The sequence below is a fragment of the Diaporthe amygdali genome, assembly GCF_026229845.1.
Source record: "Diaporthe amygdali strain CAA958 chromosome Unknown NODE_57_length_265687_cov_63_683457, whole genome shotgun sequence".
Taxonomy (NCBI): Eukaryota; Fungi; Ascomycota; class Sordariomycetes; order Diaporthales; family Diaporthaceae; genus Diaporthe; species Diaporthe amygdali.
This window is the reverse complement of record NW_026517077.1, coordinates 205,087-232,365: the sequence shown is the minus strand read 5'-3', so window position 1 is coordinate 232,365 and position 27,279 is coordinate 205,087. Positions and strand designations below refer to the sequence as shown.

Here is a 27,279-nt window from a genome sequence, read left to right as displayed (position 1 = left end):
AAGGCTGAATGCCCGTGGTAATGACCGCCCGGGAACTAATTTAGTCCTAATGTCTACAGTATAATTACAATCTTTAATACCGACGCATCATCCACAAGACACCTTTCTCTAAAGTACTGGGATATTTGCTTCCATCATCTTCAAGTCTGTTGGTGACGAGATCCATGGTGGAAAGCTCTACTTTCTTTGTCTTGGCATACACCTTGTAGCTAAGAATGTTCACCAAGTAGATGGCAATGCCGATGTACGAAGTCATGAAAGTTGACACAGTAAAGTCGGGAATGAAGGCATTGTAACCTAGACCATGATGTCAGAATAATATGTTTGAGAGATTTGGCGAGGCGAGACTGACCATTGAAGAAGATGACGAGCATTGTGATACCCAGTGCAAAATAAGACCCGTACGGTTGAAGCGGTCCCCGATACGGCATCAAGATCCTTGGAATACCCTGTGCTTTCATTCCACGAGTGAAATTAATGTAGCTGATGAGGATACTGACCCAGTTCAGTGTACCAAATACAGTGACCAAACTGACAAGGTAGCCAAAGACTTGAGAAGAGTTCTTAGCGGCGTTCATGTACGCCAGGGTTGCAAAACAGCCGGTGAAAGCAACTCCATAGAGTGGGACGCCCTTTTTGGAGGTTCTTGTGAAGACCTTGGGGGCTTGACCATCTCGCGCTAATCCAAACAGTGTGCGAGACCCAATATAGATGTCAGAGTTCGCGGCGCTGATGACGAAAATCAAGAGACATCCGTTAACAACATGGGGGAAGACGGGAATATTTGCGATCTGCACTGCAATGACGAAGGGGCTTGCAGCGGCACCCGTGCTCTTCTTCGTCCCGCCGATGAGCAGGTCATTCGTGTAGGGCACCGACATACCAAGCACGACCGCGCCCAGGACATAGAAGAAGACGATTCGCCACAGTGTCTGACGGACTGCTTTTCGTATCGTCTTGCGCGGGTTCAGCGCCTCGCCAAAGGCAACACCAACGACCTCGGTGCCAGTGTAGGCGAAGCAAGCCTGCACCATGGCAGCCCAGAATCCGAGGAAGCGGCCAGTCGGCCCGTCGACGAGGTACTGTCCAAAGGCACCTGGGTCTTGCCAATATTTGAAGCCGATCACTTCGCCGGAGGGCTGGCCGCCCACGGAGATGATGAAACAGGTCAGGATGAGCATGATGATGACGAGTAATTTGACGGTCGACATCCAAAATTCCGCCTCGCCAAAGAAAGATACGTGGAGGACCTGCACCTGATTAGCGTGGTTGTACTGAAAGGTTTCCCGGCATATGTATGACTGACGTTGACAGCAATAATTGCTACGGTAAAGGTTGTCACAAATATGGCAACTTCGAGGTCAGGGCGCCAGTATTGTATGATGATGCCGGCGGCTGTAAGGTTGTTGGGAAGGACAATCGCGTATTTGAGAAAGTAATTCCAGCCTGTGGCGTACCTGGGCTCTGTCAGCTAAGTTTAGTTGTAGGAGGCTATCGTCAACTTACCCCAAAGCTGGATCAACAAATCTAGTTGCATATCCGGCGAATCCCTTGTCCGACGGCAGCATCGTTGACATCTCTCCCACTGCTGTCATGATGAAGAAGACCACGGCACCAATAATGGAGTATGCGAGCAAAAGGCTCGCAGGTCCGCCCCTGACCAGGCCTGTACCTGAACCAATGATGAGTCCAGTGCCAATGGCTCCAGCAACGGCGATCATGGACACATGGCGCTCTTTGAACTCCCGCTTCAGTTGGTTTGTCTCTACAAAGGTCCCTTCGGCATTGGAAGCCGTGGCTTCCAAAGCGGAGGTATCCGCGTCGATGCCGTTGGCAGACTTGCCATACTTGCTGATGTTGTCGTTATTCATAATTTGGTATCAAAGGCCACCAGCAACCTGTGGTGTCTCAAGAAGTTGATAAGAAATAAGATTCCTGCTTCAAAGCCATATTTCTTGAACGCGTTGTGTTCCAGGGCCGGGCACCAGTTTTTATACTTCACCCCAGACGAGATAGGGAGAAAGAGAGCGGAATTTCCCCGGCATCATTCATTTGGGATTAGATAGAGATAGAGCCTGAATAGACCTAGCGACCATGTCACTAAAACTTTCATTTCACTTCCAAGGGCTACATTTTGACGACGCATTCAAGATTGTTTTTTTGTACTCTTTCCATGGGCGTTTTTAGACTCACAAAGTCTCTCTTCGCCCACCCGAGTAGTAAAAGTGACTTTCGATCGAGAAGTCAACGTTTCACCTCTGATCTCCCTGAGAATGTATGCTCAGACGGAATCCGAGAAAGCAATAAGACCAACAGCGGAGAGATAGACCACCAGACTATCTTGTATGTAAGACTCTGGCACGAAGTGAGCTCCAATCAACGCGCGGGGACAGGGCCTCTCTTGTCGATCCTGGATCCACTAATGGAGGTTGAAGTCCGTCTCCTAGTACAATATCACAAGATCTTCTGGACCAACCTTGCAACCACCCCATCACATGATTCCAAGCTATCTAAGAGGATCAGTCTCAAGATCAATGATTGATGCGCCAGCTGTTGGCCTTTACCCGTGTGAGTGAAGCTTCGTGCCGTGTACAGTGTATTCCATGCAATGGTTCCTAGTAACGCCCCACACACAATGCAACGTCCGTCCGTGGAGTACTAAAGACGGACTTCAGCCTCCATGAGCTACAAATTGGCAGATGTCATCGCGTCGCACGATGTCGGGAGCAATGAGATATATCAAGGCGACCGTGGAGGAACAATTATACTTGCGCCGATCTAGGAGTGTCGTGCAACGATAAAAGCTGGCAGGAACACAGCAGAAACAAATTCCGCGTCCAGAACCTCAGTCAAACCATCCAAATTAACTCTTATTTTTCACTTTCTCCCAACATACTCACCATGTCGCCAAGCGCTGTTCAAGAAAACGTGGACGATGTTCCGGCTCTGACCAAGGCGGTCACTCAGCCTCCCACAGAAGCCGATTTCTCCACATTCCGGTCCCTCGTCCCCCTTGTAGCTGACGACAAAATCACTTATCTCAATGCGTCCTACCAACCCCCTTCCAACCTAGTTATTCACGGTGCCATCACCAAGTTTGCCTCTGATGCGCTCTACAACCCTCACCCCAAGCCTCAGTGGCAAAGCGCCGTCGAGGATACCCGCGCCCTGATAGGACGGTACATCAATGCAGACCCATCCTCCATAGCCTTTACTCGCGATACAACGGAGGGCTTGGGATACTTTATTCGAAGCCTCAAATTCGAACCCGGCGATAACGTGGTTGTCCTGGACACTGAGCATCCGAACCATGTGTATGGATGGATGACTTTGCGCAAGGCTGGTCTCGAAGTCAGACAGGTGCCCACCATCCCAGAGGCGCAAAAGACTGGCAATGTGACCGCCGCGAACGCCGAGACATTTGCACCCTACGTCGACGACCGTACCCGAGCGATCGGTCTCAGCTCCATCATGTTCCACAGCGGCCAGTGGAACGACGTCGCCGGCATCTGCAGGACGTTCAGGCCTCGCGGCATCCATGTCCTGGCAGACCTTACCCAGCAAGTTGGTTTTGCCGAAGTTGATGTTCAAGCCCTGGGTATCTCGGCGGGGGCTTTCAGCCTGCACAAGGGTCTCAACTGCCCAACGGGCTTCGCTGCGCTCTATGTGCACCCGGATTTCATCAAGCAACATGATCCCGCACCCCCAATCGCTGGCTACGGTGCCGTTAGCAATGTCCGATCCGATCTTCTGGTTCCTTCAGAGGAAGTCGTGTATCACTCGACGGCGCGGCGGTACGAACACCTGAACCTCAGCCTGGTCGCCACCGCCGCCGCAAAGGCTTTTTTGACTTTTTACCTGGACTCCATGGTCCCAAGGCGTGTACAAGAGCACCTCTACCATCTTGGTGATGCGCTGAGAGAAGAGTGCGAGGCTCTTGGAGTGAGTATCGTTGGGCCTTCCACCAGAAAGGAGCATGCACCTCACCTGTACATCCTCAATTTGCATGACTCGAGATGGATGGATCTGTTGATGGAAAATGGGGTGTTCGTTACGCCCTATCGTCTGGGTATCAGGGTCTCGTTTGGGTTCTATAATAAGTCTTCGGACGTGAAAAAGCTTGCAACTATTCTAAGGGCTGGGGTTGATCAAGGTCTTCCTTTGCCGTAGATTAATCTGTTTGCACATATACTTCTCGCATTGCAGTAATGAAACAAGTAAATGGAAGTTGTTGCGCATATCATTGAAATTATGCCTACCGATAATTTGGAAGTGCAGATGAGAGGTCACCCGAGTCGCAAAAAGCTCAATAGCGTCGGCATGCGGTCTGCTGCTCAATAGGACAATGGCAATACCCAACGAGCCGCAGCGAGTAGAGACAAGATAGTAGTTGATTGGGCAAAACTGTCCTCATATCTCAATTTGTCTCAATCTAGCCCTCGCCCGATGAGCTAGAGCCCAGGCAGAAGAGCACTCGTCGAGGGAAAGCAACAGGTACTGAGCCTCTTCCGGCGTGCCAAATACCGCCAGCGTCCTTGCGGCTTGCACAATCCCGTAAATCATCATTAATGGGCTATGTGCAAGTCCGAATTGGCTACGATATTTCCGCACGATGTGTGAAATATCCTGCGCCGACGACACGCAATCCTTGCGGGCGTTCTCTTTTGAAGCCTCTCCTATGTTATCTGAAGTCGCGTGGTCAAAGTTGAGTGCAATGCGGATGCTACGAAACAGAAGGCTATTTGGCAGGTGTTAATGCTACTCTGAACCACACTTCGTGGGCGATATAAAGCAAGTCAGAATCGCTTACTGAAGAGCGGCTACGCTTGGTCTGAGGGGTGTGCTTGGTGGCTCCCATTTGTTCCACTTCGCGCACTCCGGTAACGCCTCGTACCAGCCACACAGTTCGATATTGAGGCTGTCTAGGCACGACTGACGTCCAAGGCCTTCTAGGTTGGACTTTGTGGAGAACAATTTGGAGAGCATTTTCTCGACGATCTGGGAGAGGCGAATCTGTTCTTTGAAACAGGGAATCAGTGGGTTGACCGCGCCCAAGCCCCCGTCGTCATCCGCGAATCCAGCAGGCAGCCAAGGCCCCATCTCTGGGAAATCGCTGGGCGATGTGAATTGTTAGCTTTATCCACTTTATAGAAGCCTTGGAGGACCGTAGCTTACGGGAGTCTGTTGGTGGCTTCAACTTCTGCATCGTCGTAGAAGAGATACACCGGCCGCCCGAGAATGAGGCTGATCAACTTATCCGAAGAATAGCAGCCCCAGAAGATACGCCTGCGGATTTCTAAGTCCTCTTCGGTCGCTAAAGACGAGTCGTGGGATACCCAGTGTTTTGGGTCCTTTTGAAAACCTAGATCCTGCGCCATGCGAAAGGCGATACCTTTCCAAAATATTATTGGTACAATGGCAATAAATGACGTTGAAATTCACGTACCCGAGAAGCCCCAGCCTTTGGAGAGATTCCCTCGTCCAATCTCATAGAATGCTAAACAGAGAAACCCCTGCACGGTGACTATAGAGGGCCTCGTGAGCCCGGAGACGATAAGAATGCTTTCAGCCGCAGAGAAGAACTGTGCACTTGACTCCCGGTGCCGCTTATCAGGTGACATCAGCGTCCCCAGGGCGCAAATAGACAATAGTAGAGCCGAAGACCAATACTTGCAGCAGACTCGTTCAGAGAAGTGGTCTCTCAGAAACGCTTCACGATAAATGAACATGAAGTGGGGATACTGCCATTTGAAGAATTGCATCAGAGCGTCATGAACCAGCTCATCGTGCAAATTGATACCGAAATGTGCCGCGACGTACTCGAAATTGGTATCGGAGTCGACGGGATGTTTCGATAGAGCCGAACAGTCGCTGAAGGCGTTGCCCGTCGACGGCTTGCCAGAGTGTGCGCGATAGATGCTTGTCGGCCCGTGATAGATGAGTGAGCCCTCGAGGTCGAGTTGGAGATTGGCAGTGCTCTCACGCCTCTGGCCGCCATTGTCACCTTTGTCCAGGTTTACCGTCGATGCTGATGACTGTCGGGCTGGCAGATGATCGCCAAACGATACACTTTGCAGCATGTCGTCGCGCTCCTGGGTCGGTGCTGCTTGAAGCTTGCCGATGAACGACTCGAGCCATGCGACCCTGTTCTCTAGACTGACCACATACTCGTGGGTAGCAGGCCGCCTTTTCCGGTCGACTTCGCGATACTCGCAAGCCTGTCCAGCCGTGGCGCAATTCTGGCACGGCTCTGTGCGTGAGCACTTCAGCTACAAGCAGAGAGCACCGAGTCAGCGAGATCGAGCGGCAACACGGGTCGCGGGGTTTTCAGTGCCTTTCGGTACTGGCATCTCTTGCATCTATCTCTCTTTGTCAATGAACAGACTCCTTATAGCATGGACTCGGGGATGTAGTATTACGAGATTCTCTTGACGGGCTCTGACGACATATTATCTTTGATAAGGTCATCGTCCCAGGTGAGTCAGGTGCCTCCTGTGAACATCACTTCAGGTTTATGACCTGCGACCGGGTGCACGGTAAATTGCGGGGTCAGTCTCGAACGCCGTCAGTGGCCCACCCACCCGGGTACCGGATTCTAGAGAGCCTCCTACCACGAGCACATCACTACCATCAACATTCGTCCATTCACTGTTGTGTATCGCTCCCAGTTCCCAATGATAAAAAAGATTTATGATCTTGACGTTCATCGGGAAAACATGAACACATGCTGTAGTAAAGCTGCTTGGAGATGTGGATTACAGGTCTTAGCCAAATCCTTTCAAGTGCTCACTCAACCGTTTAAAGCAGGAAGAATTGCTTTTCCTTCACCTTGGTCGATTCAAGGGTCTGGGCGTATTTTCGCTCGGCGGACATGATGACTGTGGTCGCTGGATTGAAACGCTCTGGAATGTGAATGGTACTAGGGCTTAACAATATGATACAGATAGATGGTAGTCTTCGTTCAAGGTCTGTCTAAAACCGTGCTGGCCGCCGCAAGTCCGCCAAGTGAAATTCACATATTTGAGTAATCTTATTTTGTTGCCATCGCTATTGACAGTTGTGGCAATGTATCCATGTAAAAAGTAAGTCCGGGTTAAGTCCAAGAACAATGTATGTACCGAAGTTCTGCCAGCCCTGGCCTGGGAAGCGAGTGTATACGATCGGATCTGCCCTTTGACCACAATTGGAAATCCCTCCATTTAGGAATATCTTCATCCGTCTGACCGGGTCATGGATCTAGCAAGTGAAGATGGAGGGACCCGGGATGGTGTAAGATGTAAGCGGCGGATAGTACTGCGTGTCTGTGTCAGCCACGGCCAATAAAAGGAATTCACATTTGCTCACGATGTTGACTTTGACACCTGGATCAGTCCCCTATGTATAGCCAGGCAGTTAGCGCCTCATAGTCTCCCCCATGGGAGAAGGAATCAATTTATAAAACAAAAAGGAAATCGAGGACGATTTACTTACCTTGTAAGCACCAGGGAAGCTGACGATGTTGGAAGGTGTCTTGGAGCTAGTCCCGCCAACGACATTGATCTGCGCACACTCCATGTAAAATTGTGCGCCGGGGTAATTGCTGGCGCCGTGCAGGGCAATCATCTCGGCGCGGAGCAGGTACTGACCCGGTGCGATGCAGGACGGGATCTTGATCTGGTGCTTTCCCTGGCCATTAATGACCTTCTCGGTGCCCCAGACGCCGTTGTCGAGGCCATCCTCCTGGATCTTGAACCAACCGCCACCGACGCCTGAGTCAGTGGTCGCGTCCGTCACCTTTTTGAGGTAGGCGATGGTTGGGCCTTTATGCGAGGAGTCCATTATGTCGTTCGGGGCAGTGCCGCCAGTATTGAGCATGTAACGCCACGTTGCGGTCACAGTGGAGCCGGCCTGGACGTCGATGATCTTGGAGGTCGCGCTTGTCGGATTTGGAGGCCCGTTGCAGGCGACGGAGTTGGACGTCACGTCCTCTACAGGGCCGTTGTACGATGGCACGCGCACGCCGTTGCCAACACCGTGGTTGGTGCCGCCGACTTCGAGTGAGGAGAAGATGGTGTGAGCGCTCGCCAGGGAGGAGGCAAGGATAGGAATGAGGACCTTCATGGTAGTTTTGATAGAAGTCACTGAAAACGAAGGGCGGGCGCGTTACTAGAAGAATAAGATCGAGTGTGCTTGCTCGTCCGCATTTTGCGAGGTGGCCTTCCCAGTATCGACTTCAATAACAACGGTATATATAAGTGAGACCCTTCATAGAGGACCAGTATTTTATTCAGTGGCATTTCGTGGCAGATGACCCTTTTGGTCTCGGAGTCTCGAGCCGTAGCAGCGCTGGCTGTTGTATATATTGGTAGGCGCCCAGAAGCCAAGACTGCCAGGGCGGCGAGGCACCAGCCGTGATGTTTGTGGAAGTCATAGCATTAGACTGAAGAGTCCCGGCATAATTGGCTCTCCAAACCTCAAGCGTCGGTTGGGAAGCCTTGTGAGAAACACAGTCAGCTTGGAAATCAGATGATCAGGCGGGTAAATACGATCATATTGGTCAAAGCTCCTACAGCGGTGCGTAGACCGGCGGCCAGTCATGGGAATCAGACTCCGATGGGCCACAGGAAGGGAGGGCTGAAAATGAGGGTTTGAAAAACCTGATTTGAAGAAACACTTAATGGTAGAATTTTCTTGTATGTTAAACTCGGCGAATTTGCCCGTTACAAGAGTCCTCGCTCAAAAAGAACGAGTTTGGTATCCCTCACAGGGTTTGGACGGGGACGTTCGGCTCCATCGAGATCCCTCCCCTTCGCTGGTGCTTGGTCCTCGTCACTGCATGGTTACAGAGTGATTGAAGTGATTGGAATAAGCAGTTACATTATCTAGACTCTCGCTCGTAGTCAGGATTGGCGCTGAATATGCTTCGCCACGGCCGTGACAGACACGGCCCGAAAGTTTCGGGTTCCCGAGTCGTGGGTCGTATCGCTTCCGAAGTACGATCGAATCCGGGTCAGAGCCCGGAGTCGGCTTCCGCGCAAGCTGGATGCGAGACATCTTGGCAGTGTAACCTTTCTGCTGTTTACATAATCGCGAACAAGCAGTTGATGATGTATACCAAGCTCCGAAGAAGGAAGGTCGAGTGGGTTGCGAGCGGGGTGAATACACCGACGTCCTCAGGGTCCCCAAAGGTTAAACTATTGACTTTCCCACCGAAAGTCACTTTGGCTGCCAAACTTGGCAAAGTGCTACCTGGTGGGTCTAGTACTGCCAATAGGACAGGTACGGAGACAGTTTATCTTTGGGATCCCTGAGGAGGGTAATTTCGATAAGTATGATGTGATTGTCGGCGCGGTCGACATCCTCGCGGCGCGACTATGCTGCCTGATGCTTTCCTTCTGTGAACATTTGGCAGACTTCGCGCTCAATTTGCAAAATGTGGCCCTCTCCGTCTCTGTGGACTCTCGCTGGTACGGCTGCTCTGTTTACGCTGTCATTGGGCCAATTCCCTCCGACGCCTGATGGGGTGACGTTCCTCGAGTCAAAGTTTGACGAGAACATCACAATTAGCTACAAGGAGGTGCGTCTTGAACACTGTATTCATCTTGAATGACCGGTAGACTGACAGACCAAGCCTGGTCTCTGCGAGACAACCGAAGGAGTCAAGTCGTATGCTGGCTACATCCATCTCCCTCCTGGGACCCTCGAAGGCGTGGGCCAGGAGCAAGATTACACTATAAACACCTTCTTCTGGTTCTTTGAGGCAAAGAATGACCCTGAAAATGCGCCCCTGTCCATATGGATGAATGGCGGGCCTGGGAGCTCTTCTATGCCGGGTATTTTTAATGAGAATGGACCATGCTACATCAACAAGGACTCCAATTCCACGAGTCTCAGAGAGTGGTCATGGAACGACAATGGTAGGTACCCTCCTATATATCCTGTGTGTTCGTTCTCCTAGGGTTTTTGCTCACCTAGCCTAGTGAACATGCTTTACATTGATCAGCCAGTCCAGGTTGGGTTCTCGTACGACTCCCTCCGGAACGTCACCGTGGACCTGTTCGGCGGCATACAGACCCTGAATACTTCAGATCCCATACCGGAGCAGAATGTAACCTTCCAGACAGGCACCTACGCGAGCGGGAACCGCAACACAACGAGCTGGGGCAGCCGCAACGCCGCCATTGCATTATGGCATTTCTCGCAGGTCTGGTTCCAGGAATTCCCGGGCTACCACCCCAACGACAACCGCATTAGCATTGCGACGCAGTCCTACGGCGGGCGCTACGGGCCGGCATTCGCGGCCTACTTCCAGGAGCAGAACGAGAAGATCCAGAATGGCACCTGGAACGGTACTGAGGGCGAGAGGTACGTCCTAGACCTCGACACGCTGCTCATCGTCAACGGCTGTATCGACCGCCGGGTCCAGTGGCCATCGTACCCGGAGATGGCGTTCAACAATACATATGGGATCGAGACGGTCAACGAGACGGTTTACGAAGGCATGGTAGATGCGTATTACCGCGAGGGCGGGTGCCGCGATCGGATCGACGTCTGTCGCGAGGTTTCTGCGGTTTATGATCCTGAAAACATTGGCATCAATGCTACGGTCAACAGTATCTGCGAGGATGCTGAGACGTTCTGTACAAACTATGTCCGAGACCCGTACCTCGACATATCTGGCCGCGACTACTACGACGTGACCCAAGTCGACCCAACGCTGTTCCCGCCTCCTTTCACCCCGGGCTATCTCAACCAGCCATGGGTCCAGGCAGGCCTCGGAGTCCCACTGAACTTCAGCGGCAGCTCGTCGGCATCCTCGTCAGCCTTCCGCGGCATCGGTGACTATCCCCGCCCAGGCTGGATCGAGGACATCGCATACCTCCTGCACAGCGGGATCAAGGTCTCGCTGATCTACGGCGACCGAGACTTCGCCTGCAACTGGATCGGCGGCGAGCAGGTTTCCCTAGCCATCCCATGGGCAGACCAGGAGAACTTTGCCGCAGCGGGCTACGAGCCGCTCTTGACCAACGCCAGCTATGAAGGCGGCCAGGTGCGGCAGTACGGAAATCTCTCGTTCATCAGGGTATACCAGGCCGGACATGCTGTACCGTCCTACCAGCCCGAGTCGGCCTACCGCATCTTCAACCGGGCCCTTTTCAACCGCGACATCGCTACCGGCGAGATCGACACGGCAGCGGACCCGACATACGGCACCGAGGGACCGTCCGACACGTTCGCCATCCGAAACGAGTTGCCTCCACAGTACGAGGACTTCTGCTACATCCTCGACCCCAGCACGTGCACAAGCGAGCAGGTGGCCGCTCTGCGTAACGGCTCTGCCGTCATCAAAGACTACATCGTGGTCGAGCCGCCGTATGCTGAGACCGTTGCGGCTGGTGGTGCCAGGCTTGCACCAAGAGCTATGTGAGTCCTGACTCTGGTCTTAGCTACTTGAGGGTTGAACTGCTTGGAATACTGACTTGACCTAGTCTTGATGGAATTTAGTTGAAGACTTGCGGCGGTGACAATCTCATCTCCACAGTTACATACAAGAACGACATTATCTCAACATACAGAACTTTGATATCTAAGCTCTCGCTTCCCGAGTCGGGCCCCTGGGGCTTTGGTCTTCTTAAGATTAGGTTTTCCAAAAAGGTCTGCTCCTCATGTCGATAAGGTATCTTGACTTTGTAGCCCTTAGATAAGACTCCCTTTAATTACTGGAACCATCAACCTACTCATGTGCCCTGTGATAATGTTCAGTCTTAATGATCTATTTTTAATAACAAATCAAACTTTGTTTATTGTATAAAAGTTTGTTATAATATGATTTATGGCTTTTAAGTAGTGAGTCAGCCAAGCTATACTTATCACTGCGGCTGCTCAAGAGCAGGAAGATGTTGAGGTTGTGCTTGAGCATAGTACAGTCCGGGGGCCCACCAAGTTGCCCCCTCACTGATCGAAGGCTATGTAGTGTGTAGAGGAAGTCCTCATTTCTTAGAACCGTGATTGCCTACACAACGCTATGAAATGGCCCGGCGACGCCCCGGAAAAAGCGCCCAAGATCGCCAAGAGTGGCGACACCGTGATCTCATACGAGCCCACAGAAACTCACAAAAGAACTGACGAGATATACTCGGGCTGGATGAAGGCTTCTTTCACCCCGGCTCACTGGATGCCTGTGCAGGCGATCATAGAGGGTGATGATGAAGTATTGGAGACCTCGTTCTCGCCATAAGAAGGTATCAAAACCACAGCGACTGAGGGACTCATGGCCCCTGTTGAGAAGCAGGGCAGGTCTAAGGGTGTTGTCAAGATATCGCTCCTGGGTCGGCGACCTGGCATGCTGAAAGGGGCCCAAGACCGGCTCGCTGCTGGCAAATCAACTCCACAACCCAGCCTGCGTGTTGGAAGGGGGAGGCACTGCCGTGGCACTTTTTGTCCAAGGCCAGGTGGGCTCCCGTCGCCACCGTTGCTATGTTACAATGTTACAAGATGACACGGGTCCGGTGCTGGGCATCAGGTACACTGCTGTCGTCCGTATCTAGGCAGGTCAAAATATGGCAGACAATGCGACACAGATCATCCTCACCCAAAGGGATCGAGCGGACCGACTCAATTCGGTGAGCGGAATGAGGACCTTTTGTTCTGACAATGGCTTGATCAATGGCTTGCCGCCGTACATCCTGAACTCCGCCTGCTCAGCTGTCACTGGGGAAAATCCCCTGTGCGTGAGCCTTACTTCTGGCAGCACAGCCTCGCTCGAGGGATTCTGTCCCGAAGCATAGGTTGCTCGCCGCTTTCACGTTCGTCAACAGCATGTCGGACATGTCCGCCACCTTGAGAACCGGCGATCAGATTTACTGCTTCTGCAGCAGTGCATCTGACATGGCATGTCCACTGCGACAAGGTCCAGATGAGTGACACCTGCTGCGCGTTATCTCGTTGCTCGTCGAAGTGTTAGCAGAACAGACGACGGCCTCTTCGAGGGGCTCAGCTGTGTCAAAAGTGAGCAACGATATGAGGGATTCACCTCTTTACGGTGTTCTTGGAAGATCTTTGAGTTGAACATATGGCCGCGTGTTGATCTAGCTGGCTACCTAGCATGGTATAGTTTCTATAAACTTTTATTGTTCCAATCGAGTCCGAGTCCTGAGATACCCCTTTCGGAGGACCTTTGTAAAGTTGACAAATCAACCTATCCCTTCACATCCTGGCATGATCACAACTTTCACTTTTCGTACAGGACCCTTCCTGTGTTCCGGTAAGACGTTGCCTCTTGGAAATGACCGTCTACGTTGCAGGTTGACTTTGCAGTTTGCACTGTATTGACGATTGCAGCTGTCGATGGTTCTCACGAGACGTAAGAAGTAGTCATTGAGTCCTCGGAGGGGCGGTTGGTCCGGCAATAGTCGCGTTGGTGTCCGGCAAAGGGAGGTAGGTTGGGTAGCGGGCAATTCCGGGCGGTTCATGTTCGTCTTGGTCCGGGCGGAGGAAGTTGTGGTTTGGCCTTGGTTGTTGACTTGGATCCGGGCAAGTGATTCGGTCACGGCTTTCTCACAATCACACGCAAAGCCAATACTTCATCACAACAGACTCAGCAAGTCACGTCGGGGGACGTCAGTAATCTCGATCGGAGGACGGCGCGCAGCGGTCAGGCGGAAAAAGCAAGAAGAATGAAGACCAGTCCCGCCTACGTTGGTGGTCCGGCATAGTTTGCGTGGCCCCAGACGAAGTACCAGGCGGTCGAAATAAAGGTGAAGGCGACGAAGACGACAGACGCATAGTTCATGGTGGCAGCCTGCACAGGCACGGTGGTCGGCATACAGAACAGCGGGATGGCTAGAAGTGACCAGGCTTCACGCAGTCATCACAGTCAGCACAACACACACAAACGTACACGCAAACACGCAAACACACTTGCACATCCACCTGGGCAGGCTCTCCGCCTGCTCAGGCACACCAGGCTCGCTTCGGGAACGCATGTGGTACGTAAGAGCAGACATGACAAGAAACACCAGGGCAGCAGGTAGAAGGGAAAAACATACCGAGCGCGACGTAGTTGCAGACAGTACCCAAAGTGCCCAGGTGGAAGCTCGCTCCCTTGATGGCTTCCCTGTTGTTCAGGAGGTTGACGGCGATGGGCATGGCGTAACTCGTCGTGAGGCAGATGACACCAACGCCGGAGAAGGCATTGAAGGCGGCAGTCGAGCCGAAGTAGATGAGGCCCAGAATGATCTGGACAACCATGGACAGCATCATAGCGTTGAAAGGTACACCCATCTTGCCGTCAATCGTCTTCCACAGGTGGGACCCCGGAATGGCGCCGTCCCTAGCAAAAGCCCAGATACACCGAGACGAGGCTGTTGTGCATCCGATGCCGCAGATGAGAGCGAGCACAAGCAACGGGATAAGCAGACCAAAGGCACCTCCCGACGAGCCGACGGCAGACTTGATGATCGCGGGGACTGGCTGGCCGGAGGCGAGGGCCACAAGGTCGTCGATATTCGGGAGGACAAACATCATCGGAATGAGAGTCAACAGACCAGCGAAGGTATTGAGCACAACGGTGAAGACCATGGCCTTGGGGACCTGCGTGGCGGGCGCGCGTACTTCTTCGCACATTCTATGGGCTGTCTGTTAGCAAAGTCATCCCAAAAAAACATATCTGTGGCGGTGCAGGAGTAGCGGAGGTCAAAGGCTAAGACGTACGAGATGATCATGCCTGTCGATGAAGTGGCATAAGCGGCCTGCAAGAGGCCAACACAGAAGGACCAGCCAGGCGTCCACCCAGACCGCGGCTCAAAGGTGGTGAAGACGTATTCGGCGGAGTGGCGGCCGTTCTTTGCGATGGCAAGAATGCAGACAACGATGGATATCAAACCGGCAAACGTCCAGAAGATGGCGGCTGTGTCGAGAATGGGAAGCCACTTGTCACCCAGGGCTGACACAGCATTGCACAGCAGAGTGATGGCCAAGAAGATCAGGAAAATCTGATACGTCTCCCCGGGGAAGATGCTCTCACCAGCCGCGTTCTCGAAGACACCAATGCAGGCAACCAGGAACAGGGCGGTACCGAAGTTAACGGCGAGCGTGATGGTCACGTTTCCGACGACATAGAGCCAGCCACAGATCCAGCTCGCCACACGCCTCCATTTCGGCGGCGACAGCATAAATGTCTGGTAGTAGACGCCACCGGCGGTCGGATAAACGCTGGTGATCTCGCCCAGAGACGCAGCCACGCACAGGATGATGCAGGACACGAGAAGCCAGCCCCAGATGACATTGGTCGGGCCACCACCGGCCAGGGGATAGTACATCGTTGTCGAGAGGCCGTAGGGGATCGCTGCCAGCACGAAGGACATGAAGGCCACCTGCAGAGTCGATCGGTTGCGGGTCATTTCGGGGGCGTATCCGAGGGACTCGAGGAGCTGATCGGCCGAGGTCACTTCGCCGCTGCCGCTGTGGGCGTCGAGACTGCTCTTGTGCATCACGCCCATCTTGGCCTCGTGGTCGCCGCCACCGCTGAGGTGGGCGCCATGGTCCTGAGGCACGACAACACCCGCCATGGTGGTGTTGTCAGTTATGGATGAGGATATATTACAACACCGTGATCCGCTGGCACTGGCCTATAGGAAGGAGGAAGGAAGGAGGGAGCGAGAGGATAATATCTGGTGAGTATAGTGTTGACGGCAGAGAGGGAAAGGAGTGAGTAAGGGTCAGGGTGAGGGTGAGGATGAGAGGAGGAAGGAGGAAGAGAAGAACCGTCGCTTTCCTATTTCTGGGGAGACGAAGCACTAAAGAAAGAAAGAATGATGAGAAATGCGAATCCCAAGCCGGATGTGAAATGAGCATGGCATGGACATGCAGAGGCGGACGGACATGCTTGCCACTCTTGACCAAGTACTTACTTGGACGCTCACTTTAGATAGTATGTAGTCGTACAGTACAGTACACAGATTCGGGTGAGCGAGGGTCACGAAACCCACACTGGAGACCAAACCAGACCAGACCAGAAAAAAAAAAAAAACTCAATGCATCCCGGGGTGATCGCGTGGGCGAATAAGCAGGACGCTACATAGTACGAGGTACCATGCCCTACCCTATCATACACTGCCGACGGTACCCTTTCTCCCACTCGCATCGTACCCTTCCACGCTGCATTGCACATCGATCCGAGTAGTTGGGACGCTGGTACAGCAGGCAAGGCTAGGAGGAGGTACTTGGCTGATTTCTCAGTGGTGATCTTGGCGAGTCAGATGTTATACATACTACAGAGAGAGGGATCTCTGGGGACCCCCATCTGGCCCCATCTGGCCCCATCTGGGACTGCTGGGCCCCATCCGAGCCCCCCCTTTGCACGTCCAATGCTGCCAATGCCACCTCAGCGCGGTGCCTGTGACATCACAGGCACCACACAGGCACCCGTGGGAGGCCCACAGGCTTTTTGCCAAGAACTGGAGCCCCCCAGCGTGGGCCAGCGTGGGCAAGGAGAGCCCATGGAGGCACGGGCGAGTGCTCGGCCAAGCGGTTGGAGCTGTTGGGATGCCCACGCCGAGAGCCCGGCGTAACCGACGGCGCGGGTGCTAGGCTTTGTCTCAAAGAGTCGCCGACAAAAAATGACAGAATGGGAGCGATTGGGGAAGCCAGAGCCGGCGCCAGCGACCCAGCTCGGTCCGGCTTCTTGGCTGGCAAATCCTTGATCTGCCCATCATGCATTTGCCATGCCTGCTTCACTGTTCCGAACCATGTGCAGTACTGCGATACTATCAGTCAGGAGTATCTGCGGGACCTTGGCATGCACACAGTGTGTATCCACAATACTACATAGATAAAGGACGGGCAAAAGAGCAGCGATCGATCCGACACGAGCCAGCTGAGAGCCCTTCCCTCTCCCTATCCCACCCTCCCTGCTTCCTGATCCCCATGTTGAAGTTTTGAAACCGAGAAAAACAGCCCCGGCAGTGGGCAGACTGGAGGACTGGCTGTCTGCCAGTCTGCCAGTCAAGTGAGGCGGGCCGGGACTACCTCGGGGCTCCGCCTCCATCGCCAAACGCGCACAATGTTTCGTAAAGAATACAACACCCTGGGCAGCCAGGCGGCCACCTGCACCTGCGGGTCCACCTGCACAAACGGGATGACGTTAAGGGGGCCCACGCTGCGTCTGCTAGACTGCTGTGTATGTAATGCAAAGGATTGGACCTGGGTTCACGCTGGTGCAGTCGGTCCATGTACAGTACTGTCCGGCTGATTGACTGTGTTAGTAGACTATGCGATGAGGCAGACCCCCGTTGAAACGATAATACACATGGCACAACAAGGAACACACGCACCACCCACATCATCTATGTGGACATACTGTAAATATCCGACATGATAGGCAAGCCTGCAGTACAGAAACGGGCAGAGCAGATAAGCTAGATCTACAACGCAGTCCCACGTCGTCGGCATTGTGTCGGCATGCGGCATGTGCCTCGGGGCAAGCCAGCGGCCAAGCTCTTGCCAGTGCAGAGCAAAAGCACCAAGCTCAACGATCGACCAGGCACGTACTGTACTCGGTAGACGACAGCTCCTGTGCCTGGTAGACCTGTCATTATAGGCTACTGCAGCTATGCGTAATGTGTCTGTTGGGTGGAGCATTATGCAGCACAACAGGAGCATCTAAGGCTTCCGGGAATGTTCCGTGACACGCACAATATACTGTACAACATACACACAGCAGCAGCGGTACATCGTGATTATCTCAGATTACTACGGGCAGCAGCTGGCAGCTGCACGATCCCGACAACCGAGAAACCTCCATGATAGGAGAAACGCCGGGCGGCCTTGGCCTCTGCAGATAATGTGAGCCCATGTTGATACAGATATCTACGTTGGGCTGTACTGGGCGGCGCTGCGCCATATGTGAGCATCCCCCTTTCAATTTCTTGCCCCTGGCTTGCATACAGTCCTTTACGACTTGCCTATCGTCTGTGACTGCCGCAACAGGGTGGTGTAGATATCATTCATTGATCTGCTATTCCCAGTCCGATATTTTCCGTATGAGGATACCCAAGGACAAGACGCAGTGGGTCGCTCAGCTTGGTCGGTGTACAGAATAGGCCTCTGGACCTCACCGTTGACCGCTGGCTAAGGTCTGACTGGCGGGGGACTTATGATCATCCGCGTACAGTATCCGAGCCCTCTCATCCAATCGCTCACTGTCTGCTGGTTACGCAGATGTAGACTACCTATGTGCCGAGTGTATGTAGCATCCAATGTGCATAATGGAGTATCTACCTCTGTATGGGGTCCTAGCAGGAACATGGACGACTTTCGAGACTGGCGAAGAAGCGATTGGACTTTTACAACACCGCCCACGAACAGTACATTACTTTGACACGATTGTGTACTGCTACCAATCGATGAACATATGATACGCGAGAATATGCAATTACACTATGAATAAACACTCGGTACATCGATGATTTGATGTACTTATGCTCGATCGCTCATAGTCTCATCAATGATTCTCAATGCCCTCGACGTCTATCTTATCAGTATGTATTTCATTGAAACATCTCTCTCATCAGCAAATTTCACTTGAGTACAAATTGCATATCAGAGACATCCAGCCTCATCACCTAGAATGTTTGCCGGGAATGTATTCTGTAATATGTCGAACTCTCATGGCTTTCTGCGATATGGTAGAAGAGCCACAGAAGAAACTATCCACACTTCGTACAGCGAGAAGATTCACCAGCGGAGCCGTTGATAGAAAAAGGGCATACGATTCAAACATTTAGCCCAATGGTACTTGGACAATATACTATCACTTGCGTCTCATATCACCCGAAACGACCAAGTGCCATACTTGATAAACGATTGTAAAATGTCCACCCATGTATGACAAAACCCGAATGTGACAAGGCCTACCGACAGCTCATACTACATAGTCCTCTTCGAAAAGATGAGCGCCGCATCGCCCACTCCCTCCCAGCCCAGTACCGAGGCGCCTGTCAAGATCAACGCCCATAGCTCCCCGATCGTAGCCCCCTCCACCCCAGGGGCACCCAGTGGTGCCCAGGACGTGGTCTTCGTAGCACCTGCCACGAGGGCCAGTACCAGAGTGATCCAACCTTTCGCGTCCTCGGCGGACCGGCTCCCCGGAGGTTGACGGAACTCGACCGTGCCCTGGGACAGGGCCACGTTACTGCCCTTGGAAGAGGATGACCGAGGCAGCATCCTGGAGAAATCCCACTTGTACACCTTTCCCCGGACGAAGTCGTGCTTCTTGCCGTGTGCCCTCCCGTACGTCGAGGTCGCGGGATAGAGGTTCATAGTCCCGACCAGGGCCTGGGTGCGCCCGCTCTCAAAGGACTCGTTGCCGAGGGACGTGGTCGACAAGTCGACCGCGGCGTCAACCATGCCCAGGCAGTCTTGCAGGCTCATAGACCTCAGTCCCACGCTGGCCCGATTGCTCTGGCACCAGTACGCAGTGGATGCGCGCCTGTCGGCTGGGACAAGCTGGTCGAGAGCCGGCTCGAAGTACAAGGCGGCCTTGGCGAGCGCAGAGAGCTCCGTGGATGACAAGGGCATGGGCGTGCCTGAGATATGTATATGTGTGCTGCAATGGGGGCTGTGGGCCACGACAAAGTAATGTCTCACAGTCGAGAAGATCACCTCCATGTCGGCGGCCCAGTGCCATGTGGCTGGATAGACTGGTGACACAAGCTCTATGCCCCCTGATCATGCAGGCAATATCTCTTATTAGAAAAAGTCCAAACAACAAATCAAAATTGGGATGGAAAGGCATCATACAGAGGCCCTTTGCGAGCTGGTTCGGGATGGTGACTTCGCGCACGATAGAGTACTCTCGGTAGTGTTCAACTGCCTTGTCACCTCCATCGTTGATATGATTGGGGATCCCAGCGGCGGCAAGGCGTTTACTTAGATCATTTGCAAGGCTCTTCCAGGACGAGTGTGCTTTCTTGCGGCCGCCGAGGAGTAGCTCGATCTCTATGCCGAACTGGAGAGAGGCATTGGTCATGGCTGAGAAACTCATTGTTGACGTTTGGGTCGGTCTCAACTGGAATAGAATACACTAAGGCTGGGAATATGATGATATTGCTGATGGACTGGTAAACTGGTGAACAGAAGCCCACAGGTACTGCTCCTCAAGAACTTTATATACTTGAATTTTAACAGTCTCCCCGATTAATCGCTCCGTAGACGACTCTCGACCCTCTCCTGACATCACAGACTTCATCCTTGACCATAAGCGCTTCCACATGTTTGAGCATAGGGCGGGCTCGACGTTATCCGGAGGAGACCAGCTTCAGTCGGCCACCCGAGCGGGCCATCTCCCAAGGATGATGCCCTGCCTAGTGCCATGGACTGCGTCGACGAAGGATCGTCAACAGCGTCTCGCCAGGGCGATGGGTCATGCTAACCTCCAAGTCTCTGCTGGAGCCAACAGAATGAGCCTGCCTCCGCCGTGTTGGCCCCTCTCCCAACTGCCGTGGACCTTGTCAGCCAGGGGGAGTCAGCGAGACGCCCGGCCTTGGACCATGCTGTCGAGCACCCTACCCTGTCCAAGCTCCTCTTCACAAGATGTCTGACCGACATGGCGCCGCCCAGGTGAGTTAGAAAAGTGGGCTAGGCGAGACGCTGGCTCGGTCGTCACTCCGATATTCCAGAGCGTTCCTGTCGCCCAAATCCTCAGAGACAGCTGCCTTACAGAAGGTGCCAAACTATAGGAGTACACAGGGCGAGAGAGAGGTGGAGAGAGCTAGTTAGCCAAGCCTACGACCTTAGAATGCTGGGGGATGGAATGTACTCGAGCAGCTTGGCCCAAAAGGTGACAGTGGGATGATAATAGAATCTCGCCCCCAGGAGTTGCGTGATCGAAAAGAGGTGTATCCGCAATGGCTTCGACCCAGCTGCCTCAGACAGGTTGTCTCGTCCAGAGATGTTCATTCGGATATATTTCCGGCCCCCAAGAGCCCGGGGGCATCGCCGGCCCTGAGCCGGGGATCCGTGGCCGAGACCCTGGTCAGAAGGCCGCCAGACTGCGGCCACAGTCGAGCTGCGGGCAGAACCAGCAGCAGCATGGGGATGAGGCATTGGGCAGATAGTTTGCTCGATCTGAGGCCTCATTCGTGAAGCACATGGCCTCCGTTGGGGGCGCCAACCGCATGATCCAGACCTGGCTATCCTGGTGTAGGGCTAAGTTCAGGTTAAGCGCCGTGGAATACATGGGGAGGGGGGCATAAGCCAGGAACACAGACTGCTGTTGTATGGAACCGCCTATCGCGGAAAACGAGAGAGGGGAGGGAGAGGACTAGGAAAGGAAAGGGTGGGGGGGGGGGATAGAGAGGGACATAGACAGAGAGAGAGAAAGAGAGAGGGAGCTGACTGAGGTGGACTGGCCGTGATCATGTGTTCCAAGTGGACAGACGATGGTACCGCCAGCCGGTTTTCTTGGTGTTGTGTTGCAGTGGCTGCAAAAACAAATGTGACTGGCTGGCATACTGACTCCAAGAATGTTTCAGATCCCGCCCTGCAATCCTCAAGCTTCGGCAGACGAGACTCGGCTGCGAAACGACCGCCGTCCGGCTCCGGAGCCGAGCCTCGGGTGTGTGCCGGCTCGCCACCGGGTCGTACAGGCCGGACGGGAGACGCATCATCGCGGCGGGCACTCTTCGCCAACTCGGGTGTCCTTGCACAACCTCATGGTCTCGAAAGCACTCACTAACTGGAAGCACTCACTCGTTACTCACTCCACAGCAGATCGGATGACGACAAGGATTTATTCTTTGGTATCTTTGAAACAACGCGACCCCGTCCACATCTGCATGCAATCTATGGCTGCAGATGAGTCCAACTCCATGCTTGTATAGTGTATGGGCCTCCCCGCTGGGAAGGCCAAAAAAGCAAATTCAAAACCGAACCAAAGCAGATGGGCGATGGCCTCGATATCCAGACTAGGACCCAGAGCATTGTCCAAGACGTTGGTCTTGTATCAATTGCTCTCGTCATACACCACGCTCCCACAGCGCCCACAGACAAGGCGTTGACGGCCCTGGATCTTCTTGGGCCTGAACTTCTTCGCCCCGCACTTTCGACATGGGGCATCATTCCCATCATCGCTGCTCCGACGGCCCGCCTCACTGTCACTCGTCAGCTCCGAACTGAGCTTGCTGATGACTGAACCAGTCGGAGCAAGGCGGTTCTCCTCGTGGGCCGTCATGGTGCTGAGATTCGAAGCGCCACGCTGCCCGCCGGCCGGCCGCCTCTCGAACCCAGGGACTGGAGGTACCGGTACCGCATCGGCGCTTGGCGAGAGAGGCATCGTTGAGGACCTAGACGCTGCCAGACTCTTCCTACGAGGGCCATCGGACGGCGCCTCGCGATTCTCGGCCGCAGACATTACAGCGTCACTGGCAGTCCTTTGGTGGCCCTTATTCCCTGCGTTGGACTTAGCCTCCCCGCTGGACCCCCTGAGGCCAGCCAGCCCTTTCCAGCGGTTTAGGTTCCAGAATCCGTAGCTTGCTCCAGCTGGATCGAGCCGTAGCTCTTCTGGCCCATCTTCAGCGGACCTAAAGCTAAATGAGGGCACAGGCGGAGGCGTGGGGGCTTCTTCGGGCTTCTTCGGGCTCTTGCGCTCCTTGGCCGTTGACGGCCGGCGTTTTTCCTGTGAGAGATCCTCCCTGCTGTGGTTGTTGTCCGGCCCGTCATCCCCTTTGCTCGCAAGATGCAAGGGTGAAGAGCCGGTGGGCTTCTTCGCCTCGGCAGCACTGGCCGTTTTCGGCCGCAGCCGACCGCTCGCCACACTGTTCGTGGGACTATCGGGAGCCTCACTGGCAGATGCAGGGATCCGCGGAGAAGCCATCACATACTGCTGCTTCCTGGCGTCCGCGGCTAAATTTGCCCGGCTGCCGCTTGCCGCTGGCCGCGTGCTCTTCCCCGGAGACATGCTTCTTTCGCTTCGCACAGGCGTACCTATGCTCCCGGCAATCGAATGAGGCCGTCCGCCACCTTCGATATCCTGGCGCCAACTTAGAATCATGTCCGACGACACCTTCGGCGTCCCAGGTGCACCCCAAGTGATACCAGGCGGAAGGGCTCCGCCAGTACTCAGACTACCACGTCGTGAGTGCGCAGTGCTACTGGCGCTGGTTCTAGTCCTGATACTGGAGGAACGCACCAGGCCGGGTCCCAGGGAACCACCAGGCTTTCTTGAGAAATTGCTGCCGGTCTCCCAGCTCTCATGACGTCGTTTCGAGAAGGCACAGTCCTGTCGAAAGACCTTGATGATGCCTTGGTCGTCCGTTGTCACAATGATGTTGCCACTGTTGTGGGATTTCCGTGCGAGGTAGGCTGGCGAGTACTCGATCTTCTTGACCAGGCCTGGCGTCAATGGCGGGTTATCTAGATCTTGCGACTTTTCCTGGCTGTCGGCCTCGGAGGGTGCAGCCTGAGACGACGTCGCAGCGACCTCGTCCGAGGGCATGAGTGTGACCGGCGGAGGGTTGCAGAGGTCGTAGATCGGGTCTCCGGACTCACTCAAGAGTTGCCTGGTCTTGACCGGGGCAAAGAGCGCCGTAGTCACTATATCCCCGTGGGCATCGAAGCTTTCGCTAGGCTGCTTGTTGGAGTCACCGACGGCTGCCGCGCCCACCTTCCAGATGAATGTCTTTCTGTTCTCGCTCCCACTAATGACATACTGTGCGTCGTCGCTGAAGCTGGCACTGATCTGTGTGCAGGCGTTCTCGTGGCCCTTGAACTTGACATCCAGGCTGCCATCTTTCAAGTTGTAGACTCGAATCCTGGAATCATTTGTCGAGATCATTATTTTGACTCCACCTGGCTCCGTACCACCCGATCCGCCTGAGGTAAGGGGCATCGTCATGGTCTGTATCCCGGTGATTTTGCTCCCTTTCGAGTTTTTGCCCCGCGAGCTCTTGGCATGTATCTGGGTATGGAACTTGAGACCCTCCGTCTCGTAGACCATACACAGTCCGTTGAGGAGGCCTGCGATGGCCAACTTCCCGTCCGGAGTGAATGCCACGGCGGTAATGAGGTCTGGCAGGCGCACGCTGTAGGCGATGTTCTTGTCAGGTATGCTCCACAGCCGCAGCGTCATGTCAAGACTCCCTGCGAGGAAGAACCGGTCATCTGTGGGATGGAAGGCTACTTTGGTCACCACGTCCTTGTGCTTGAACGTGCAGAGGCACTCATCACGGCTGGTATGCCAGAGCCTGACCGACTTGTCCATGCTGGTTGAGAGGAGGAAGTTGTTCTTGCTCCAGCTCAGGTCGAGAATCTCGTTCGTGTGGCCTGAGAGCTCGCGGAACGGGCGTTCGACAAACACCGGCGTCGACAATCGTTCGCCCACAGGACATACAGCAGCCTCTTCCTCCTCTTGTGCCCGTCGCTCTTCTTGAGTAGAAATGACAGCCCATATCCTGACAACCGTGTCCTTACCGGCAGCAGCCAGGTATTTCCCGTCCTTGGAAAACTCGGTAGCCCAGATCGCACCGCCCGTCCGCTCCCTCCTCCTGCCACCGGCACCAGCCACAGACACGGTGACGATGGGGACTTTAGAACCTGCCTGTGCGCCATCGTTACCGGTCAACTTCGGATGGGTCCCTACGAGCTCCTGGGCAAGGAACATGCGGTTGAACTCCCGCTCTTGGTGTTTCTTGTTGTTTGCCTTGGTGCGGATATACCTCGGCGGCTCCTTGTGGCGTGGAATAAAGCCTCCCGCCTCGACAATGTCGGAAAATACCCGGGCATCTGAGCCATCCATCCGAGACTCACCGTTGTACTCGGATTCGCTGTCGTGTATGGAGTCGACATCGGCCCTTGCCTTCCTTGTGGTACGCATTCCGAGCCGACTGAGAAATGATGGGCCTTTCCTATACAAAGCCGACGACAGTCAGCCCCTGAACAATACTGAGACCAGCAATTAGGGATCACGGGGTTTATTGCGTCCCACGGTCCCCTTTCCACAGCCTAAAAGATGGTCTGCCAGGCGGCTGGAGTGCAAACCGACCCGGGCAAGGCAGGGCGAGCCCACTTACTTCTTGTCCTTCGCAACATCACCAAATGGCGTCGTCTGTTTGCCGTTCAGGTCTGAGCTTTGGCGTGGAACAGCTTCGAGTGGCTCTGGACTATCATCTGGCTTTGTAGGAGCCACGCTCCAGTTTCGAGGTTGCCTGGAGAGGGTAGACTCGGTGTTGGTGCGCTGGAAAATATGCTAGAACCAAACATGTTGTCAGCATGACAGTCCTGGAGGATTGGGCTGCTCCACCGGCGCAAGGACAATGGTTGATCGGCAAGAGCAGGCGCAGGACGTACTTGTGACAGCGGATCGACACCCGGATTGCTGGCAGGGGAGTGGGTAGGCTGGGCTATGCTGGTGGCAGATGCCTTTGCAGTGGCGTCGTGGGCATCCTTGGGCGTGGGTGCGGACGCTGCTGTGTCTTGTCGAGTGACGTGGTCGGGCGGCTTCCTCGCAGTGACAGTGACGGCAGAGGTAGGAGTGGGTGGGACTACGGTTGTGGCAGTGGTCGGAGTCGGAGTGGACGACGGAGTCGGTGTGGAACTGTGGTTGCCTGCTTCTTGTGGCGCTGTAAGCTTGGTCGAATCCTACGGAGGAGAGATGCGAAATGCGAGGCAATAGGAAGAGATCTGAGGGACACGGAGTGGTTATGGGATTTGAGAGAGTGTGGCGGTGAGTCCGGGAACGGGGACAGGACGAGGACGGAGACGGGAACGGAGAGACGGCGCATCCAGAGCTTGTATGCCCTACGCATGCGGCGGTTCGTTTCGGTTCGGTTCACATGTGGACCGATGGTGATGAACGACGAGGGGGTTGTGGACCTCAGGGAGGGAGAGGAGCAGATCAGAACAGGACAGGACAGGACAGGGCTTACCTCGTGGGTTTGGTTTGGTGGAGGGCGAGGGCGAGGGTGAAGGCGAGGACACACCGGACGACGACTTGGTGTCGAGGGGCGGGACGAGCACATCGTGGGCAGGGCGAGAGGCAGATGGGGCGTGTCGAGGACCTTGGGAGGTCTTTATGGGGGGAGGGTGAGCCGCCATGTTTCCATCATGTAATGGCACGCACAGCCGTGTGCCCAGCCAGAAAGTCTCGTGGGCGCGCGTCGGTCTGTCGGTCGGTTGATCGATCCGCTGTATGTGGTACTATGTAGTGTAGTCTAGGTGTGTAATGCAGGGAGGTAATGGGTCACACAGGAGTAGATGCAGGCGAGGTGGAGGTCGAGGAGGAGGAGGAGAAGCAGTAGCAGTAGCAGTAGCAGCACAAGCAGTAGCGGCGGCGGCGACGGTGGTAGCAGCAGGAGGAGGAGAAGGAGGAGGAGGAGGACTGGGATGGCCAATACAGTAAGCTTGTGTCTCTGCTTGTGTGTGTGTTTCTGTCCAGGATGGCAGCACCAGCACAATCACAAAAGGGAATCAGACCCACCAGGAGACGCAACGAGGACGGGGATGGACCAGGGTCTGCTCCAGTCTGGGCTCCAGTCTGCTCCAGGGACGGGCGAGATGCGAGATGGCAGATGGCAGATGGAAACAGGGGCCCCCAGGCAGCGTTTCCACGGGCTGGGCTGGCACGGCTTGCCCAGCAGCCCCAGGTGGGCTGGTGCGAGCTGGTGGGAGCCGGCGGGCTGGCATTGGTGGGGCGACGACGTGCAGAGGAATAATAAGGACAATCATTGCCGTAATCTGTGCGGACAAAGGCGACACAAGCCTCGACAAGGTCTCGACATGATGGCGTCGTATCCAGCGTATCCGTACCGTACCGTACCGTAACCGCATGGCACCGTACTCGTCTTCGTAATAATCGTATTATTCGTATTCACCGTATCAATCGTATTAATCGTATTCGACGCATGCAGCACAGCAAAAGGCATCACAAAATAGCCTCAACGGGTAATTCTCAAGACCAGGTCATTGATTGATTGACTGGCTGATTTGCTATCTTGATTTCATTCTTCCTTTCTTCCATCCTGTCCGGTTGCATGGGCGGGGCGTCTGTCTGGAAACAAATGCATGTATCAGTCAGTGCCTCATGCCGATCCCATCCCATCCCATCCTCCATCTTACCCGTACAGCATATCTCTACCGCCACTAGATCCCACTGCTGACAGTCCACGATGAAACCGTGAAACCGTGAAACAGACCTGAGTCCTCCGTTCTGTTTTGTTCTCGGCTCATATGCCGATGGGTGTGGGCACACATTCACACACACACGCACGCCCACACGGAACCCCGGACCCCGCAGCCTCGGAAGAT

The 27,279-nt window shown here is 54.3% G+C and overlaps 9 protein-coding genes across 9 annotated transcripts; 3 read left to right on the top strand and 6 right to left on the bottom strand.

The window, feature by feature from the left end:
* Positions 1-73: 73 nt before the first annotated feature.
* Positions 74-1,871, bottom strand: J7T55_009487 (mino-acid permease; the record flags this gene model as incomplete). The annotated part of the gene is made up of 4 exons (XM_053135672.1): positions 74-297; positions 353-1,250; positions 1,307-1,457; positions 1,507-1,871. 4 exons carry the CDS (start codon positions 1,869-1,871, stop codon positions 74-76), a joined length of 1,638 nt encoding a protein of 545 aa, XP_052986747.1.
* A 1,030-nt stretch (positions 1,872-2,901) lies between these two features.
* On the top strand, positions 2,902-4,170 carry J7T55_009486 (uncharacterized protein; the record flags this gene model as incomplete). The annotated part of the gene is made up of 1 exon (XM_053135671.1): positions 2,902-4,170. The coding sequence occupies one exon, from the start codon at positions 2,902-2,904 to the stop codon at positions 4,168-4,170; it is 1,269 nt and encodes a 422-aa protein (XP_052986746.1).
* A 240-nt stretch (positions 4,171-4,410) lies between these two features.
* On the bottom strand, positions 4,411-6,873 carry J7T55_009485 (uncharacterized protein; the record flags this gene model as incomplete). Its single annotated transcript, XM_053135670.1, has 5 exons — positions 4,411-4,738; positions 4,811-5,113; positions 5,176-5,314; positions 5,447-6,269; positions 6,829-6,873. The coding sequence occupies 5 exons, from the start codon at positions 6,871-6,873 to the stop codon at positions 4,411-4,413; spliced, it is 1,638 nt and encodes a 545-aa protein (XP_052986745.1).
* A 363-nt stretch (positions 6,874-7,236) lies between these two features.
* Positions 7,237-8,100, bottom strand: J7T55_009484 (glycoside hydrolase family 61 protein; the record flags this gene model as incomplete). The annotated part of the gene is made up of 3 exons (XM_053135669.1): positions 7,237-7,293; positions 7,345-7,374; positions 7,471-8,100. The coding sequence occupies 3 exons, from the start codon at positions 8,098-8,100 to the stop codon at positions 7,237-7,239; spliced, it is 717 nt and encodes a 238-aa protein (XP_052986744.1).
* A 1,312-nt stretch (positions 8,101-9,412) lies between these two features.
* J7T55_009483 (uncharacterized protein) lies at positions 9,413-11,570 on the top strand (the record flags this gene model as incomplete). Its single annotated transcript, XM_053135668.1, has 4 exons — positions 9,413-9,556; positions 9,611-9,896; positions 9,960-11,403; positions 11,522-11,570. The coding sequence occupies 4 exons, from the start codon at positions 9,413-9,415 to the stop codon at positions 11,568-11,570; spliced, it is 1,923 nt and encodes a 640-aa protein (XP_052986743.1).
* Positions 11,571-12,004: 434 nt separating this feature from the next.
* J7T55_009482 (uncharacterized protein) lies at positions 12,005-12,217 on the top strand (the record flags this gene model as incomplete). Its single annotated transcript, XM_053135667.1, has 1 exon — positions 12,005-12,217. One exon carries the CDS (start codon positions 12,005-12,007, stop codon positions 12,215-12,217), a length of 213 nt encoding a protein of 70 aa, XP_052986742.1.
* Positions 12,218-13,672: 1,455 nt separating this feature from the next.
* J7T55_009481 (mino acid permease) lies at positions 13,673-15,548 on the bottom strand (the record flags this gene model as incomplete). Its single annotated transcript, XM_053135666.1, has 3 exons — positions 13,673-13,836; positions 14,028-14,605; positions 14,692-15,548. 3 exons carry the CDS (start codon positions 15,546-15,548, stop codon positions 13,673-13,675), a joined length of 1,599 nt encoding a protein of 532 aa, XP_052986741.1.
* Positions 15,549-18,906: 3,358 nt separating this feature from the next.
* Positions 18,907-20,023, bottom strand: J7T55_009480 (uncharacterized protein; the record flags this gene model as incomplete). The annotated part of the gene is made up of 2 exons (XM_053135664.1): positions 18,907-19,565; positions 19,780-20,023. 2 exons carry the CDS (start codon positions 20,021-20,023, stop codon positions 18,907-18,909), a joined length of 903 nt encoding a protein of 300 aa, XP_052986740.1.
* A 1,959-nt stretch (positions 20,024-21,982) lies between these two features.
* On the bottom strand, positions 21,983-26,700 carry J7T55_009479 (uncharacterized protein; the record flags this gene model as incomplete). The annotated part of the gene is made up of 7 exons (XM_053135663.1): positions 21,983-24,881; positions 25,047-25,222; positions 25,324-25,614; positions 25,668-25,773; positions 25,902-25,965; positions 26,222-26,353; positions 26,523-26,700. The coding sequence occupies 7 exons, from the start codon at positions 26,698-26,700 to the stop codon at positions 21,983-21,985; spliced, it is 3,846 nt and encodes a 1,281-aa protein (XP_052986739.1).
* Between the last annotated feature and the right edge of the window lie 579 nt (positions 26,701-27,279).